Genomic DNA, 18,450 nt, shown 5'->3' with positions numbered 1-18,450 from the left:
CACTGACGCAAACACGCACAGGAAGTTTTGGTCCGGCTCCATGCTAGTGCTAATGCTAACATGCTAAGATGCTAACGCGGTTGTTTCGTTGATCCGAACCAGAACCAGAAATAAGACCGAACCAGGACTAAACCAGGACTAAACCAGGACCAAGACCGAACCAGGACTAAACCAGGTCTGCTCCAGGTCTGGTCCAGGTCTGGTCCAGGTCTGGGTCATGGAGTCTGGAGCTGCTGACGAGGAGCCGGAGCCGATCACGTTGAAGTCGGTGAAGGACTTCAGGTAGGTCCTGATGAAGATGCTCTGGTCTCTCAGGTTTTTCTTCAGACTTTGGTCCAAACATGTTTCCCTGAGCAGAGACCGAGACCGAAACCAAGACTAGACCAAGACCAAGACTCAGACCTTGTGTCTCTGTCCTGCAGATTTATACAAAACCAGTGATTAGTCCCAGTTTATACAGAAATGTCTCAGGTCCCAGGATTTTCTCCAGATGAAGTGTTTGTGTCAAATATAAATATATAAATATAATATATATAAATATAAATATTCTTGTTGTGTTTGTGTTTTCATGATGAGATTAGACGAGTTTTTACACCAGAGCTGGAGACTTGAACGTTGTGACTTGGACTCGACTCAGACGTGAGAAAAACTCGATGTTTCTCCTAAAAAAAATGTTTTTATAAAAGACTTTTCTCTTTACAGTTGATAAATGCAGCACTGAATTTTACAGGAACAAACTGGAACATGTTTCTCCCACTTCTGTTTGTACTTTGGATGGAACTGAAGTACTGAGATACTCAAAAGTACTACAGTAATACAGTAATACAACAGTAATACTACAGTACAACACAGTAGAGTGCAGTAAAACGGAACTACACAGAACATGATCCTTTATGATAAAATATCTGTTATTTATCTCTTTTAAATCTGAATTCTTTCTGTTTTGATCATCATGATTCACTCAGACTCGTCAAGAAATTTAAAAAGGAAAAAAATTGTATTTCTACAATTCTTAAATAAATACTCTTATATAAATATACAGTTTTAAAGTACAGTTTAGTTTAAAGCTCAAAGCAAACGACTCGGACTCAGACTCGGATTTATGGACCAGTGACTCGAGACTTGACTTGGACTTGTCCGTATTTGACTCAGGACTTGACTCAGACTTGGGGCCAAAGACTTGAGACTCACAAAACAACGACTTGCTCCCACCTCAGGTCTGTACTAGTATTTGAGTATTTATGTAGTATCTGAGTACCTGAGTGTGTACTCTAGTATCTGAGTACCTGAGTGTGTACTCTAGTATCTGAGTACCTGAGTGTGTACTCTAGTATCTGAGTACCTGAGTGTGTACTCTAGTATCTGAGTACCTGAGTGTGTACTCTAGTATCTGAGTACCTGAGTGTGTACTCTAGTATCTGAGTACCTGAGTGTGTACTCTGAGTATGAGTAGTGTACTCTAGTATCTGAGTACCTGAGTGTGTACTCTAGTATCTGAGTACCTGAGTGTGTACTCTAGTATCTGAGTACTCTAGTATCTGAGTACCTGAGTGTGTACTCTAGTATCTGAGTACCTGAGTGTGTACTCTAGTATCTGAGTACCTGAGTGTGTACTCTAGTATCTGAGTACCTGAGTGTGTACTCTAGTATCTGAGTACCTGAGTGTGTACTCTAGTATCTGAGTACATGAGTGTGTACTCTAGTATCTGAGTACCTGAGTGTGTACTCTAGTATCTGAGTACCTGAGTGTGTACTCTAGTATCTGAGTACTGGTGGTGTTGTGTGTGCAGGTGGTTCTCGGTGCCTCAGAGCGACCGTCTCGGCGGCTGTAGGAGCGTACGTGAGTTTGAGAAGTTGAACCGTATCGGCGAGGGGACGTACGGCATCGTGTACCGCGCCAGGGACACCGTGTCCGGAGACATCGTGGCGCTGAAGAAGGTTCGCATGGACAAAGAGAAGGACGGGATCCCCATCAGCAGCCTGAGGGAGATCACCGTGCTCCTGGGCCTCACGCACCCCAACGTGGTGGAGCTCAGGGAGGTGGTGGTGGGGTCGCAGCTCCAGAGCCTGTTCCTGGTGATGGGCTACTGCGAGCAGGACCTGGCGTCTCTGCTGGAGAACATGCAGAGCCCGTTCTCCGAGGCTCAGGTCAAATGTATCGTCCTGCAGCTTCTGCGCGGGCTTCAGTTCCTCCACCACAACTTCATCATCCACCGAGACCTGAAGGTGTCCAACCTGCTCATGACGGACAAAGGCCAGGTGAAGATCGCGGACTTCGGGTTGGCGCGCACCTACGGGCTCCCGCAGCAGCCCATGACGCCGCGCGTGGTGACGCTGTGGTACCGCGCGCCGGAGCTGCTGCTGGGCTCCACGTCTCAGAGCACGGCCCTGGACATGTGGGCCGTGGGCTGCATCCTGGCCGAGCTCCTCCTGCACAAACCTCTGCTCCCCGGAGCGTCTGGAGATCCAGCAGTTGGACCTGATCGTGCAGCTCCTGGGTTCTCCCAACGACTCCATCTGGCCCGGCTTCTCGCAGCTGCCTCTGGTGGGGCAGTACAGCCTGAGGAAGCAGCCGTACAATAACCTGAAGAGCCGCTTCTCGTGGCTCTCGGAGGCCGGACACCGTCTGCTCAACACTCTGTTCATGTACCAGCCCCAGCGCCGCGCCTCCGCCGCAGACTGTCTCCAGAGCTCCTACTTTAAAGAGAAACCTCTGCCCTGTGAACCCGAGCTCATGCCCACCTTCCCCCACCACCGCAACAAACGCTCCGCCCCGCCGCCGCCAGAAGGGGGCGGCAGACGCTCCGGAGCCGGGCCGGAGGGCAGCAAGAGGACCAAGGTCTGAGTCTGAGCCGCGGGACAGAGACTTGAACATAAAGAAACGTACAGACCTGTCACGATCACACACACAACTGAAACTAACATACGTCAGAAAACTAAAGCTGGATGATTATTATTTTTGATTTTTTTAGTACTTTTAAAAGGGAAATTCTCCTGCATGTGACCTGTTCTTCAGGAGCAGTGGCACACGGGGCCTGGGGACCGGCTCCATGATCTTGTTTTGGTCTGGACTCAGCTGGAGGATTTTTCCTCTGGTGCAGGTTTTTGTTTGACGGAAGAAACTCAAATGATTTTACATTTAAAATGTTTAGAAACACAAACAGAATTAAACCTTTTGTCTGTAATGAGTCAGGAGTTATTTCCTCTGCAGCTCAGATTTTACCACAGAACTGAAGAATATCTATGTGTATTTCACTGTGTCAAACACTTTGTTTATTGATTTGTTTATGTGTGAAACGTGTAAATGAAGTCTGAAGTTTTACTACAGAAACATCACAGATCCTGGAGTGACTCTGGTGTCTCTGTGTTTGGAGGTTTTGTTGTAGATCTGGAGTCTCTGACCTGCAGCTCCTCCTCAAAGATCTCAGAGGGATTTGTGAATCACACGTGTTGAATAAGTCAAATCTGATGAATTAAAAACCTTTTTCCTTTGCACATGTGTCGTTCTGATGTTGAACTCTGCGTCGATAAATGAATCAGGTTTATGTTTTACAGGCGTCTCGTGTTCTTCAATATTCTCCAGGTCTTGTGACTGATAAAAGCAGCAGCTCTGGTGTTTTTGTTTTGTAGAGCAGCTCACTTCCTGCTGTAGGGCCACAGGAGGTTGCCGGTTTGATTCCCTCTTCACATAAACATCAGTGAGCGTCAGATCCACAGAGACACAGGTTGATGGTGCAATTCCAGCTCCCACACATGAATGATGTCGTGTCCTCAGGCAAGACACTTAACCCCCCCACCTCAGTATGTGTGTGTGTTTGTGTGTGTGTGTGTGTGTGTGTGTGGTTCCTTCTTGTAAAACACTTTGAGCCTGAAGGTGGAAAAGTGCTGTGTAAAACTGTGTCCATTTACAACTCTGATTTGATTTGATTTGATTTCTTTGACTCACACACACACACACACTCACACACACACTCACACACACACACACACACACACACACACTCACACACACTCACACACACACACACCCACACACACTCACACACACACACACACACACACACACACACACTCACACACACACACACACTCACACCGCAAGGCCAGATTATCCACACGCTCCAGTGACTCGGTGTCCAGGGGCACCAGTTGTTCTCGACCAGCAGGGGGCACCACACGACACAAACTTTAAACATATTTTTCAGAAATTTGTGTTGTTCCCTTGAAAATGTGAAACGGTCAAACAGAACTCATCCTAAACACGAATTTCATTATAACAACAATAAAAATAATAATAATACTGAACAAATCCAGATCACACGAACATTCACACACACATTACACACAACAAACACACCAGTTTATGTGTGTGTGTGACAGGGACACAGAGACACACAGAGACACAGAGGGACACAGGCACTGCCGTCTTTATTCTAAATGTTCATGCAGGTCATAAAATATAAATTACATTTCACCTTTTTACTCTTTTCACTTTTTCTTCCATTTTTGTAACTTTTTTTTTGTTGTGTTTTTTTTTTAACAGATTTTTTTATTAAACATAATTATTTGTCAGTTTAATATTGTGGGCCTGCAGTCAATACAAGGCTCTCCAGGGAAATACAAACAACACAACGGCATTTTACAAAAACACTGCAGCAACATGAGGTTAAACAAGACCTGAAACCAACGCCACAAACACCACAAAGTCACAGTTTTTGGAGAATTTAAAACAAATTCTAATGTGGATTTAAAGTTTGATGAAAACTCTTCTATTTACAATTTCTGAGGCACGAACAAGTCCTGGTTCAGACCTGGTTCAGACAGTTTCTTTAGTTTTTGCATGAGACGTTAAAACGAGACATATTTGAGGTTATTTGCTTAAACTTAAAATTGTCTCAAAAATGTTGAAATTATTGCCTTTCAAAAATATCACACAAAAACTGTCAAAATCCCCACAAATTTCAAAATAAAACAGTAAAATCTGAGGCACATTTGGTAAAATTAAGCAAAACTAAAATTCAAAAAGAGGTTACAGAGATACTGAGATGCTCGTATGGTTTCCAGCCATAAAATAAGAGTTATAATTCAACACTAAAAAGCACAAATAAATAAAGATGGAGCAGGTGGCGCTCGTCCCTCTACAAAAATAAAACACTTCGTCAAAAGTAGAAAAAAAACAAAACAAGTATTATTGCTTTCATATTTTGGCTGCTTCAGGACTCTCCTTGGCGAGATTATTTGAATCTTTTCGTCCCGGTTCAGATCAGGGACGGTGATTTATCGTATCGTTGATTTATCGTATCGGTGATTTATCGTATCAGCCAATTTATGGTATCGGCCGTTTGTGGTTTGGGTTTTGGTTCGACCCGTTTAGTTTTGGTTTTTTCGGTCATTCTCGGTGCGTCCTCCAGGTGGAGCCGTTTTCACTCGTGTCGCATTTTTCATTTCCAAATCCTGAAAGTGCTTCATCATTTTAGTGTGAAGGTTTGAACGTTTGTGAGGCCGGATCAGATCTGTGGAGCTCAGCGGGATCACACCCCCCACTCCCTCCTCTGGGTCAGGACGAACGGCTCACGCTCATTTTTACCATCAAAAAAAAGTCTAAATGAAACGTGTGAAAGGTCTGGGTACAAAAGACCTTTTCTTCTATTAGATTTTGAATTTAAAATTTTAAATACAGATGAATTTCTCGCTCTGAGTTTTAACAGTTGAATTCGTGGGCTTAAAAATATTTGCACTGTATTTTTTAATATATAGAATTTGAAACATTTAACACTTAAGAGGCTGTAAATAAAATTAGGGCTGTTCACAAACAAAAATAAGTACAAGTACAAATACCCTACTTTTTTTGTTTTGAAGAATGATTTGGGGCAATGACAATGACAATATTGTTGTTGTTGTTGTGATCATTGTCTTTTTGTATTCTTCATATATATGTATACATATACACATATATATGTATATATATGTGTATATATATATATATATATATATATATATATATATATATATATATATATATATATACACATATATATATATAATATATATAATACATATATATGTATATATATATATATATAATATTATAATATATATATATATATATATATATATATATATATATACATATATATGTATATATATATGTATATATATATATATATATATGTATATATATGTATATATATATGAACAGGATGTGGGAGAAATGGTTATATGTGTATATATACATATATATATATATATATATATATACATATATATATGTGTATATATATATATATATGTATATATATATATATATATATATATATATATATATATATGAACAGGATGTGGGAGAAATGGTTATATGTGTATATATACATATATATATATATATATATATATATATATATATATTATATATATATTTTTTTGTAATGTATCTGTTTTATTTTATTGTGTGTTGATGGTTTAAATATCAAAGTCCATTTCTGCCAGTAAAATCAAATAAAAGCTTCGCAGTTAGTCCGAATTCTGACTTTTAAACTCGTATTTTTGACTTAAAACTCTGAATTCGGACTTTCTGTGAGGCTTTTATTTTTTATTTTCTGGCAGAAATGTGCTTCCATAGTTTAGATTAGAATTTGTATAGAAAATGTTTTTTTCTTAAAGCTTAAAAAATTAAATAAAATCTTAATTTGGAACATTCCAGATAAAGTGACATGAGCGTGAAGACGAGCTCATGTAGACGTGGAAATATAAAACATCTGATTAAACTGTCGTTGTTGTTCTGGACATTCAAAATATTTGAATATCACAAAATAAATAAATAAAATAAAACCTGCAGGGCTCTGGATGTTTGTTAGCACGTAGCACGTAGCACGGAGCCGTTTAAATGAACATAAACATGTGGACCGGACCTGGAGCGACCTGGACCTGGACCAGGGGCAGCGCCCGCTGAGCTCCGTTTGTAACAGTTGGATTTTAAATGTGAGTAAAATGAGGAGGGACCGAGTTAACGAAGAAACAAACCGACACGGATCGTTCGCCGCTCAAATCCACCACACCATTTCCTGTCACGTGACCAGAGGACCGGCCTCTGATTGGATCCACACTTCCCACTTCCTTCCAGTTAAACACCGTCATCCCATTGGTCGGTGCCGCTCCGGACGCTCTGCTCTGATTGGACGATACGATCTCACCTCAATCACCCCAGAAAAAACTGTCCTGGTTTAGTTCTGGTTTAGACCTGGTTTAGACCTGGTTTAGTTCTGGTTTAGACCTGGTTTAGACCTGGTTTAGTCCTGGTTTAGTTCTGGTTTAGACCTGGTTTAGACCTGTTTTAGTCCTGGTTTAGTTCTGGTTTAGACCTGGTTTAGTCCTGGTTTAGACCTGGTTTAGTCCTGGTTTAGTCCTGGTTTAGACCTGGTTTAGACCTGGTTTAGACTTGGTTTAGTCCTGGTTTAGACCTGGTTTAGTTCTGGTTTAGTTCTGGTTTAGTCCTGGTTTAGTTCTGGTTTAGACCTGGTTTAGACCTGGTTTAGACCTGGTTTAGTCCTGGTTTAGACCTGATTTAGTTCTGGTTTAGACCTGGTTTAGTCCTGGTTTAGTCCTGGTTTAGTCCTGGTTTAGATCTGGTTTAGTCCTGGTTTAGTCCTGGTTTAGACCTGGTTTAGTCCACAGCAGGTCCGTCTGCTCTTCCTGATCCGTACCTTCACCCTGAGAGCTGAGCGTCCAAATCCGGCACCGACCGCCTCCTCGCTCCACTTCCTGCTTCCTTCTGATGTCACTTCCTGTCGTACTTCCTCCCTTTCACGTCATCGCCGTCGTTTTTTTCCAACAAACTTTTACCGCGTGGGAATCTTTTGGCACAAACTCCGAGCGGCTCCTCCTCCTCAGAATCCTGCTGCTGTCAACTGTTCCAGATTAGCCCCCCGTAGAACCCTCTAGAACCCCGCAGAACCCTCTAGAACCCCGCAGAACCCTCTAGAACCCCGCAGAACCCTCTAGAACCCCGCAGAACCCTCTAGAACCCCGGAGAAGCCCGCTGTGTTGGTTCCTGTCCTGGCAGTGGGCAGTGGGTGGTTCCGGTGAGCGGGTTTTTGCCGGAGTCCCGTACCTCGACCCGGCGTGTGGGCGGGGCTTGTGTGGGCGGGGCTTGTGTGGGTGGGGCTGGTGTGGGCGGGGCTCATGCGGGTGGTGATGTCATCAGGTCAGAGGTCAGATGGTGGACGTGCGGTCGGCGCCGTCTGCGGGAAAACGTGTAAAATTTTAACGAATGAAAAAGTTTTGATCAGTTTTCCGGGCATAATGTAGTAGTATTTGTAGTATTAGTTGTAGTATTTGTAGTAGTATTTGTAGTAGTATTAGTAGTAGTATTTGTAGTAGTATTTGTAGTATTAGTTGTAGTATTTGTAGTAGTATTTGTAGTAATTTGTAGTAGTATTTGTACTATTAGTAGTAGTATTAGTAGTAGTATTTGTAGTATTAGTAGTAGTATTAGTAGTAGTATTTGTAGTATTTGTAGTAGTATTTGTAGTAGTATTAGTAGTAGTATTTGTAGTATTTGTAGTACCTCCGAGGGCGTGTTCAGTAGTGTTTGTAGTAGTATTTGTAGTAGTATTTGTAGTAGTATTTGTAGTAGTGTTTGTAGTAGTATTTGTAGTAGTAGTAGTGTAGTAGTAGTTGTAGTAGTAGTAGTGTAGTAGTATTTGTAGTAGTATTGTAGTAGTAGTAGTTTGTAGTAGTATTGTGTAGTAGTAGTATATTTGTAGTAGTAGTTGTAGTACCTCCGAGGGCGTGTTCAGTAGTGTGTAGTAGTAGTGTTGTAGTAGTGTTTGTAGTAGTTGTAGTAGTATTTTGTAGTAGTATTTGTAGTATTTGTAGTACCTCCGAGGGCGTGTTCAGTAGTGTTTGTAGTAGTGTTTGTAGTAGTATTTGTTGTAGTATTTGTAGTAGTATTTGTAGTATTTGTAGTACCTCCGAGGGCATGTTCAGTAGTATTTGTAGTAGTGTTTGTAGTAGTATTTGTAGTATTTGTAGTACCTCCGAGGGCGTGTTCAGTAGTGTTTGTAGTAGTGTTTGTAGTAGTATTTGTAGTATTTGTAGTAGTATTTGTAGTAGTATTTGTAGTAGTATTTGTAGTACCTCCGAGGGCGTGTTCAGTAGTGTTTGTAGTAGTGTTTGTAGTAGTGTTTGTAGTAGTATTTGTAGTAGTATTTGTAGTATTTGTAGTACCTCCGAGGGCGTGTTCAGTAGTGTTTGTAGTAGTGTTTGTAGTAGTATTTGTAGTAGTAGTATTGTAGTAAGTGTTGTAGTTTTGTAGTAGTTTGTAGTACTCCGAGGGCATGTTTCAGTAGTAGTTTGTAGTAGTGTTTAGTAGTAGTAGTAGTTTGTAGTAGTATTTGTAGTATGTAGTACCTCCGAGGGCGTGTTCAGTAGTGTTTGTAGTAGTGTTTGTAGTAGTGTTTGTAGTAGTATTTGTAGTAGTATAGTTTTGTAGTATTTTGTAGTACCTCCGAGGGCGTGTTCAGTAGTGTTTGTAGTAGTGTTTTAGTAGTAGTATTTGTAGTAGTATTTGTAGTAGTATTTTTGTAGTACCTCCGAGGCGTGTTCAGTAGTGTTTGTAGTAGTGTTTGTAGTAGTGTTTGTAGTAGTATTTGTAGTAGTATTTGTAGTATTTGTAGTACCTCCGAGGGCGTGTTCAGTAGTGTTTGTAGTAGTGTTTGTAGTAGTGTTTGTAGTAGTATTTGTAGTAGTATTTGTAGTATTTGTAGTACCTCCGAGGGCGTGTTCAGTAGTGTTTGTAGTAGTATTTGTAGTATTTGTAGTACCTCCGAGGGCGTGTTCAGTAGTGTTTGTAGTAGTGTTTGTAGTAGTATTTGTAGTAGTATTTGTAGTATTTGTAGTACCTCCGAGGGCGTGTTCAGTAGTGTTTGTAGTAGTGTTTGTAGTAGTGTTTGTAGTAGTATTTGTAGTAGTATTTGTAGTATTTGTAGTACCTCCGAGGGCGTGTTCAGTAAGTGTTTGTGTAGTAGTAGTTTAGTATTTGTAGTATTTGTAGTTTTGTAGTAGTATTTGTAGTACCTCCGAGGGCGTGTTCAGTAGTGTTTGTAGTAGTGTTTGTAGTAGTATTTGTAGTAGTATTTGTAGTATTTGTAGTACCTCCGAGGGCGTGTTCAGTAGTGTTTGTAGTAGTGTTTGTAGTAGTGTTTGTAGTAGTATTTGTAGTAGTATTTGTAGTATTTGTAGTACCTCCGAGGGCGTGTTCAGTAGTGTTTGTAGTAGTGTTTGTAGTAGTGTTTGTAGTAGTATTTGTAGTAGTATTTGTAGTATTTGTAGTACCTCCGAGGGCGTGTTCAGTCATACTCAGACACAGAGACTCGAGGCGGTTGTTGATGTCGGGCTCCATCGGCGTCGGAGTCGCCTGCAAATCTGAACAAACAAACAAACAAATAAACAAACAAACAAACAAATAAATAAATAAACAAACAAATAAACAAAAGAAAGAATCAAATCAAAATCAAGTCAAATAAAGTGAAAACCAAGATCTGAGAATCACACTCAGACTATTCAGGACTTAGTCCTGGTTCAGTCCAGGTTTAGTCCAGGTTTAGTCCAGGTTTAGTCCTGGTTTAGTCCTGGTTCAGTCCAGGTTTAGTCCTGGTTTAGTCCTGGTTCAGTCCAGGTTCAGTCCAGGTTTAGTCCAGGTTCAGTCCAGGTTTAGTCCAGGTTTAGTCCTGGTTCAGTCCAGGTTTAGTCCAGGTTTAGTCCTGGTTCAGTCCTGGTTCAGTCCTGGTTCAGTCCTGGTTTAGTCCAGGTTTAGTCCTGGTTCAGTCCTGGTTTAGTCCAGGTTTAGTCCAGGTTCAGTCCAGGTTCAGTCCAGGTTTAGTCCAGGTTTAGTCCTGGTTCAGTCCTGGTTTAGTCCAGGTTTAGTCCTGGTTTAGTCCTGGTTCAGTCCTGGTTCAGTCCTGATTTAGTCCTGGTTTTGTGAATGGTTCTTTGTGTTTCCTGTTTCTGTAAAAACACTCAGGTCACTCCAGGTCACAGCTCTTAAAGACACAGTGCACCTAAAATACTACAGTACTACAGTACTACAGTACAACAATACTACTGCTACTACTACAGTACTCCTGGTTGTGTTCCTGGTCCCGGTTCTGGTCCCAGTCGTAGTCGTAGTTGTAGTCGTGGTCATGGTCCTGGTCTCTGGTCTCTGGTCCTGGTCCTGGTCCTGGTCGTGGTCCTGGTCCAGGTCCCAGTCCAGGTCCCGGTTCAGGTCCCGGTCCTAGTCACAGTCGTGGTCCAGGTCCCGGCCCAGGTCGTGGTCCAGGTCCCGGTCCCGGTCCCGGTTCAGGTCCCGGTCCTAGTCACAGTCGTGGTCCAGGTCCCGGTCCAGGTCCAGGTCCTGGTCCAGGTCTTACCCGGGTGCAGCAGGTGCAGGGTGGGGGGCACGGGGAGGGAGCGGGTGCGGGTCACGTTGGGGTGAGTCCGACTCGGGACACTGTTACTGCCCCCGGGGTTAGCGAACCACAGACCCTGAGGAGACAAGAGGTTCAACTCCAGACCCATGAGCAAGGCACTGTTTTCCATGGAGACGTCACAGGTGTGGAATGTTCTGCAGTGAGACTTTACATTTGTTTAATCAGACGCTCTGACTGTGAACCTGTCGCCTCCCCACAGATCTGACCTGGAACACCGTCTGCTTTAGTCTCCATGGAGATAGAAAGGTTTAATGCCACACTGCGGAACATTCCAGACATTCCAACAACATCTCCATGGAGACGAGTGTCTCACCTGTCGTCCGGTGGTGTGTGGGGGGGTCTCACCTGTCGTTCCTGTGGGGGGGGGGTCTCACCTGTCGTCCTGTGTGGGGGGGGTCTCACCTGTCGTCCTGTGTGGTGGGGGGGGTCTCACCTGTCGTCCTGTGTGTGTGGGGGGGGGGTCTCACCTGTCGTCCTGTGTGTGGTGGGGGGTCTCACCTGTCGTCCTGTGTGTGGGGGGGGGTCTCACCTGTCGTCCTGTGGTGGGGGGGGTCTCACCTGTCGTCCTGTGGGGGGGGGTCTCACCTGTCGTCCTGTGTGGGGGGGGTCTCACCTGTCGTCCTGTGTGTGGGGGGGTGTCGTCCTGTGGGGGGGGGGTCTCACCTGTCGTCCTGTGGGGGGGGGTGACTGTCGGTGGGGGGGGTCTCACCTGTCGTCCTGTGGGGTCTCACCTGTCGTCCTGGGTCTCACCTGTCGGGGGGGGTCTCACCTGTCGTCCTGTGGTGTGTCGTGGGGGGGGGGGTCTCACCTGTCGTCCTGTGGGGGTGAGGGGGGGTGTCTCACCTGTCGTCCTGTGGGGGGGGGGGGTCTCACCTGTCGTCCTGTGGGGGGGGTGTCGTCGTCCTGTCGTGGGGTGAGGGGGGGTCTCACCTGTCGTCCTGTGGGGGTGCTGCTCCGGGTCGGGGCCCCCAGCAGGGCTCCGGAGCTGGGCAGGAGTCCGAGTCGGGCCCCTGGGAGACTGCGGGAGGGCATCTGGTACTGTCTGAGGCCCCGACGCACCGAGGGCCCCAGGGACCCCGAGGGAAGAGAGTTGGACTGACCGAAGCCCCGAGCGCTGGGGGGGGGGGGGGGGGTTAGATTTACAGTAGTAGTATTTGAAGTAGTAGCATTTGTAGTAATATTGTAGCACTACTGTAGTAGTGTAGTACTGTACTAGTGTAGTACTGTAGTACTGTACTAGTAGTAGTGTACTAGTGTAGTACTGTAGTACTGTAGTACTGTAGTACTTCCTCCTGTAGCCGTGAGGTCGAGCAGAGTTTTTATATTTAGTGTAAACTATTACAGTAACTGTAGTATTTACAGTAACAGTATTTGCAGTAGGAGTAATAGTATTTGCAGTAGTATGTGTAGTATTTGTAGTAGTAGTGTAGTAGTAGTAGTACTGTAGTACCTCCTCCTGTAGGCCGTCAGGTCCAGCAGAGTTTTTCGGGGGATGGAGCGAAACAGTTTCTGAACCTGCTGCTTCCACGAAACCAAACGCTTCTTCTGAGTCTCAGTGAACGACTGAAACAGAAGAAGAGAGAGAAGAAGAAGAAGAGAGGAGGAGAGAAGAAGAGGAGAAGAGAAGAAGAAGAAGAGAGGAGGAGAGAAGAAGAGAGAGAAGAGAAGAAGAGAGAAGAAGAAGAGAAGAGGAGGAGAGAATTTCACATGATTTGACATAAAGCTGAGGCTGATGGAGGTGAGTGGTGCTGGTCTTTACATATTTACATTTAAATGTTCATTAACATGAGCTGCACTTTTACAAACAAATAAATCAATAAATATGAAAGATACTAAATCAATAAATCAATCAATCAATATGAAGGAGGATTAAAGATGAAGCTGTGTTCAGACGGAGCTTCACACTGTCCAGGCACAGGTCCTGGCCTGTGTTTTTGCGGCGCATCTTCAGCGTCAGTGTCAACGTCAACGTGGTGAGGATCTGGGGTTGAGGTGGTGAGGATCTGGGGTTGAGGTGGTGAGGATCTGGGGTTGAGGTGGTGAGGATCTGGGGTTGAGGTGGTGAGGATCTGGGGTTTGAGGTGGGTGATCTGGGGTTTGAGGTGGGTGAGGATCTGGGGTTGAGGGGGTGAGGATCTGGGGTTGAGGTGGTGAGGATCTGGGGTTGAGGTGGTGAGGATCTGGGGTTGAGGTGGTGAGGATCTGGGGTTGAGGTGGTGAGGATCTGGGGTTGAGGTGGTGAGGATCTGGGGTTGAGGTGGTGAGGATCTGGGGTTGAGGTGGTGCGTCTTGAGCGTTTAGACTGAAGTTGAAAAAACTGCACTTTTAGCGTCGGACGCTCCACGTCAACCAATCAGGGACGAGTATCCAGAGACGTGGAGATGTTATGACCCGGAAGAAAAAGAAGAAGAAAGACTCGAGAACCACAAACAGCAGAACAAGAAACTCTCCAGCGAGTCACGAGAGGAGGATAAATATAAACACAATCTAAAGCCGCTGCAGTCGAGTCGAGACTCTGATGTTTTCTGTCATAAAAACACTCAAGTCTCTGAGTCTGGTCCATCGTTCTGGGAAAAGACGGGAAATGCCCTGGACACACGTCAGGTGTTTTACTCCCGTTGGTCCAAGACTCAGACTCAAAGTGTCCAGGACATTTTTTTGGTCCAAACGCAGCTTCAAAGACGAGGAGAAACACGCCGAGTTTCACCAACAAGTGTTCACAGGTGTTCACGTCTGGGAGGAGCTCACAGGACCTCACAGGACCTCACAGGACCTCACAGAGACCTCACAGGAACCTCACAGGACCTCACAGAGACCTCACAGAACCTCAAGACCTCACAGGAGGACCTCACAGGACCTCACAGAACCTCACAGAACCTCACAGGACCTCAGAGAACCTCAAAGGACCTCACAGAACCTCACAGAACCTCACAGGACCTCAGAGAACCTCACAGACCTCACAGGACCTCACAGGACCTCACAGAACCTCACAGAACCTCACAGAACCTCACAGGACCTCACAGGACCTCACAGGACCTCACAGGACCTCACAGGACCTCACAGGACCTCACAGGACAGAACCTCACAGGACCTCACAGAACCTCACAGGACCTCACAGGACCTCACAGAACCTCACAGGACCTCACAGGACCTCACAGGAACCTCACAGAACCTCAGGACCTCACAGAACCTCACAGAACCTCACAGAACCTCACAGGACCTCACAGGACCTCACAGAGATAAACAGGATGTGTCGGGCCTCACCTCGTGGATCAGACACTTGTCGAGCAGCTGCAGATACAGACTCAGGTTTTCTTCATCAGCGCGAGACACGAGCAGCTGAGTACAAACTGAGAGAGACACGATTAAACCTGATGCCCTCCCTCCTCTTTACCCCTGATGCCCTCCCTCCTCTTTACCCCTGATGCCCTCCCTGACCTTTGCCCTCCCTGACCTTTGCCCTCCCTGACCTTTGCCCTCCCTGACCTTTGCCCATGACGCGGGTGAACTGCGCGGGCAGGTCTCCCTCGGCGATGGCGTTGGCTCCGGACTCCGCCTCCCCGCCGCTGGCCCCGCCCCCGCTCAGGTGCGACAGGTGCGCTCCGGGGGCGGGGCTCGTGTCGCAGGTGAACGGCCTGATGGGAGTGAGGATCATCTGATGAAGCTCCTGAAGAGCCCCACGAAGAGACGCCCCCTCCAGCACCTCCTACAGGACCACAGCGGGAACGCACCGTGAGACCGGCTCTAGTCCTCGTTTAGACCTGGTTTAGACCTGGTTTAGACCTGGTTTAGTCCTGGTTTAGACCTGGTTTAGTCCTGGTTTAGACCTGGTTTAGTCCTGGTTTAGTCCTGGTTTAGTCCTGGTTTACCTGGTTTAGTCCTGGTTTAGTCCTGGTTTAGTCCTGGTTTAGACCTGGTTTAGACCTGGTTTAGTCCTTTAGGTTTAGACCTGGTTTAGTCCTGGTTTAGTCCTGGTTTAGTCCTGGTTTAGTAGACCTGGTTTAGTCCTGGTTTAGTCCTGTTTAGACCTGGTTTTTAGACCTTTAGGTTTATCCTGGTTTAGTCCTGGTTTAGACCTCCTGGTTTTAGTCCTGGTTTAGTCCTGGTTTAGACCTGGTTTAGTCCTGGTGGTTTAGAGTCCTGGTTTAGTCCTGGTTTAGTCCTGGTTTAGACCTGGTTTAGTCCTGGTTTAGACCTGGTTTAGACCTGGTTTAGTCCTGGTTTAGTCCCTGGTTTAGTCCTGGTTTAGACCTGGTTTAGTCCTGGTTTAGTTCTGGTTTAGTCCTGGTTTAGTCCTGGTTTAGACCTGGTTTAGTCCTGGTTTAGACCTGGTTTAGTCCTGGTTTAGACCTGGTTTACACCTGGTTTAGTCCTGGTTTAGACCTGGTTTAGACCTGGTTTAGTCCTGGTTTAGTCCTGGTTTAGTCCTGGTTTAGACCTGGTTTAGTCCTGGTTTAGACCTCCTGGTTTAGTCCTGGTTTAGACCTGGTTTAGTCCTGGTTTAGTCCTGGTTTAGTCCTGGTTTAGTCCTGGTTTAGTCCGGGCTGTAGGAGACTGACTCAAAAACATCAGTTCCTGTGATTTTTAAATTTAAATTTTAGTAAATTTTCGATTCATCCTGGAGCCCGAGAGTGTGGTTTGCATGTTCTCTCTGTGTGTGTGTGTATATTTTGCATGCTCTGTGTGTGTGTGTAGCTTGTGCTGCGTGTTCTCCCTGTGCATGTTTGTTTCTGTGGAGTTTGCGTGTTCTACCTGTGTGTTTGTTTGTGTGGTTTCTATAGTTTGCGTGTTCTACCTGTGTGTGTTTGTCTCTGTGGAGTTTGCGTGTTCTACCTGTGTGTGTTTCTATAATTTGCGTGTTCTACCTGTGGTGTCTTGTTTGCGTGTTCTACTGTGTGTGTTTGTTTCTGTGGGAGTTTGCTGTTCTGTGTGTGTGTTTCTGTACCTGTTGTGCTATGTGTGTGTCGTTTAGTTTGCTATGTTCTGTTCTCTGTGTGTTCGTGTTCTACCTGTGTGTGTGTCTGTGTTCTATGTGTCTGTTTGCTGTTTGAGTTTGCGTGTTCTACCTGTGTGATCTGTGTTTCTGTGTGTGTGTCTATTTGCGTGTTCTATGTGTCTTTGTGTTTACCTGTGTGTGTTGTTCTACCTGTGTGTGTTTCTATAGTTTGCGTGTTCTCTCTGTGTCTCTGCATGATCTCTCTGTGCATGTGTGTGTAGTTTGCATGTTCTGTGTGTGTGTTTCTGTACAGTTTGTGTGCTCTATGTGTGTGTCTGTGTAGTTTGCGTGTTCTCTCTGTGTCTCTGCGTGTTCTACAGATTCTGTGTGCATGTTCTGCGTGTGTTTGACCTTCTCCAGGCTGCGGAGTTGACTCTGTCGTTCTTTCAGTTTCTGGATGCTGATGACGATTTTGTGTCTCGCGCCTTTGGTCACTTTCTGAAAAAAAAATAAAAAAAATACACAAAACCAAACGTCAGCACCACAAAAAACACACACCAAATATTTACACACAAAAACACACACCAAATATTTACACACAAAAACACACACCACAATATTTACACACAAAAAACACACACAAAAAACACACACCACAATATTTACACACAAAAAACACACACCAAATATTTACACACAAAAACACACACCACAATATTTACACACAAAAAACACACAAAAACACCACAATATTTACACACAAAAACACACACACACACATATTTACACACAAAAACACACACCACAATATTTACACACACTAAAAATTTACACACAAAAAACACACACAATATTTACCACAATATTTACACACAAAAACACACACCACAATATTTACACACAAAAAACACACACCAAATATTTACACACAAAAACACACACCACAATATTTACACACAAAAACACACACCACAATATTTACACACAAAAAACACACACCAAATATTTACACACAAAAAACACACACCAAATATTTACACACACAAAAACACACACACACAATATTACACACACAAACACACACAAATATTTACACACAAAAAACACACACCAATATTTACACACAAAAACACACACCACAATATTTACACACAAAAAACACACACCAAATATTTACACACACACACAAAAAAAAGAAATTAATCTCTAATTTAACAGCAGAATTTTCCTGCAGTTTATTTTTTATATTTTTTCGTTTGTTTAACAGATTTTTTTTATTATTTTATCCAAGAAAAAAAAACTTTCAGAAACAGGAAACTCCTCCATCAAAATAAAACAGGCTCATCAAAATAAAAGTCCCCCGAGTCAGATCTGTGGACGGGAGATCGTCAGAACAGAAACACGAACAGAAACAAACTCAGGCTGGAAACTTTTTTTTTTTTTTTATTAGACGAGTGAAAAGATGATTTCTGTTTTTATTTTACACTGAGAATTTAATTTTTTATTTCATTTTAAAAGTTTTACCCACATAAAATTGAAATCTACGACTGGAGTCTCAGAACAGAAGTGTGTCTCACTGTCCTCTTCATCATCATCATCATCATCATCATCATCACCCCGATTCTACTGGACCAAGACCAAGACCAAGACCAAGACCAAGACCAAGACCAGACTGAGACCACAGGGCCCCAAGACCAGGACAAGACTTTTAAAGGTCAAGAGTCTTCAAGACCGAGACAAGACCGAGTCCAAGTCTCTTCAAGACCGAGACAAGACCGAGACAAGACCGAGTCCAAGTCTCTTCAAGACCGAGACAAGACCGAGAGAAGACCGAGACAAGACCGAGTCCAAGTCTCTTCAAGACCGAGATAAGACTGAGTCCAAGACTGTACTACAACACTACCCTATTCTGTCCCTCTGTCCTCTGTCCTCTGTCCTCTGTCCTCTGTGTCCTCTGTCCTCTGTCCTCTGTGGTCTCTGTGTCCTCTGTCCTCTGTCCTCTGTGTCCTCTGTGGTCTCTGTGTCCTGTGTCTCTGTCCTCTGTCC

The 18,450-nt window shown here is 44.4% G+C and overlaps 2 protein-coding genes across 2 annotated transcripts in view; one reads left to right on the top strand and one right to left on the bottom strand.

Moving 5' to 3' along the window:
- The first annotated feature begins 24 nt into the window (after positions 1-24).
- cdk10 (cyclin-dependent kinase 10) lies at positions 25-3,495 on the top strand. The gene is given in 3 exon segments (XM_020936029.2): positions 25-282; positions 1,791-2,460; positions 2,462-3,495. Coding segments are annotated over 3 exon segments (1,119 nt in total). The 5' UTR covers positions 25-217; the 3' UTR covers positions 2,846-3,495.
- Positions 3,496-6,436: 2,941 nt separating this feature from the next.
- LOC110170362 (protein Smaug homolog 1-like) overlaps positions 6,437-18,450 on the bottom strand; it is a gene marked incomplete at its 5' end in the record, with an annotated part of 16,401 nt that continues 4,387 nt past the window's right edge. The window contains 8 exons of the mRNA XM_055154393.1: positions 6,437-8,237; positions 10,333-10,422; positions 11,409-11,523; positions 12,399-12,582; positions 12,919-13,031; positions 14,733-14,818; positions 14,955-15,174; positions 16,816-16,902. Of these exons, the coding sequence (XP_055010368.1) occupies positions 8,209-8,237; positions 10,333-10,422; positions 11,409-11,523; positions 12,399-12,582; positions 12,919-13,031; positions 14,733-14,818; positions 14,955-15,174; positions 16,816-16,902 (924 nt within the window). The remainder of the gene's footprint in view (positions 8,238-10,332; positions 10,423-11,408; positions 11,524-12,398; positions 12,583-12,918; positions 13,032-14,732; positions 14,819-14,954; positions 15,175-16,815; positions 16,903-18,450) is intronic.

Source organism: Boleophthalmus pectinirostris, unplaced genomic scaffold (assembly GCF_026225935.1).
Source record: "Boleophthalmus pectinirostris isolate CB_2022bp ecotype Guang Dong unplaced genomic scaffold, ASM2622593v1 HiC_scaffold_19, whole genome shotgun sequence".
Taxonomy (NCBI): domain Eukaryota; kingdom Metazoa; phylum Chordata; class Actinopteri; order Gobiiformes; family Gobiidae; genus Boleophthalmus; species Boleophthalmus pectinirostris.
This window is presented reverse-complemented; position numbering and strand designations above follow the sequence as displayed.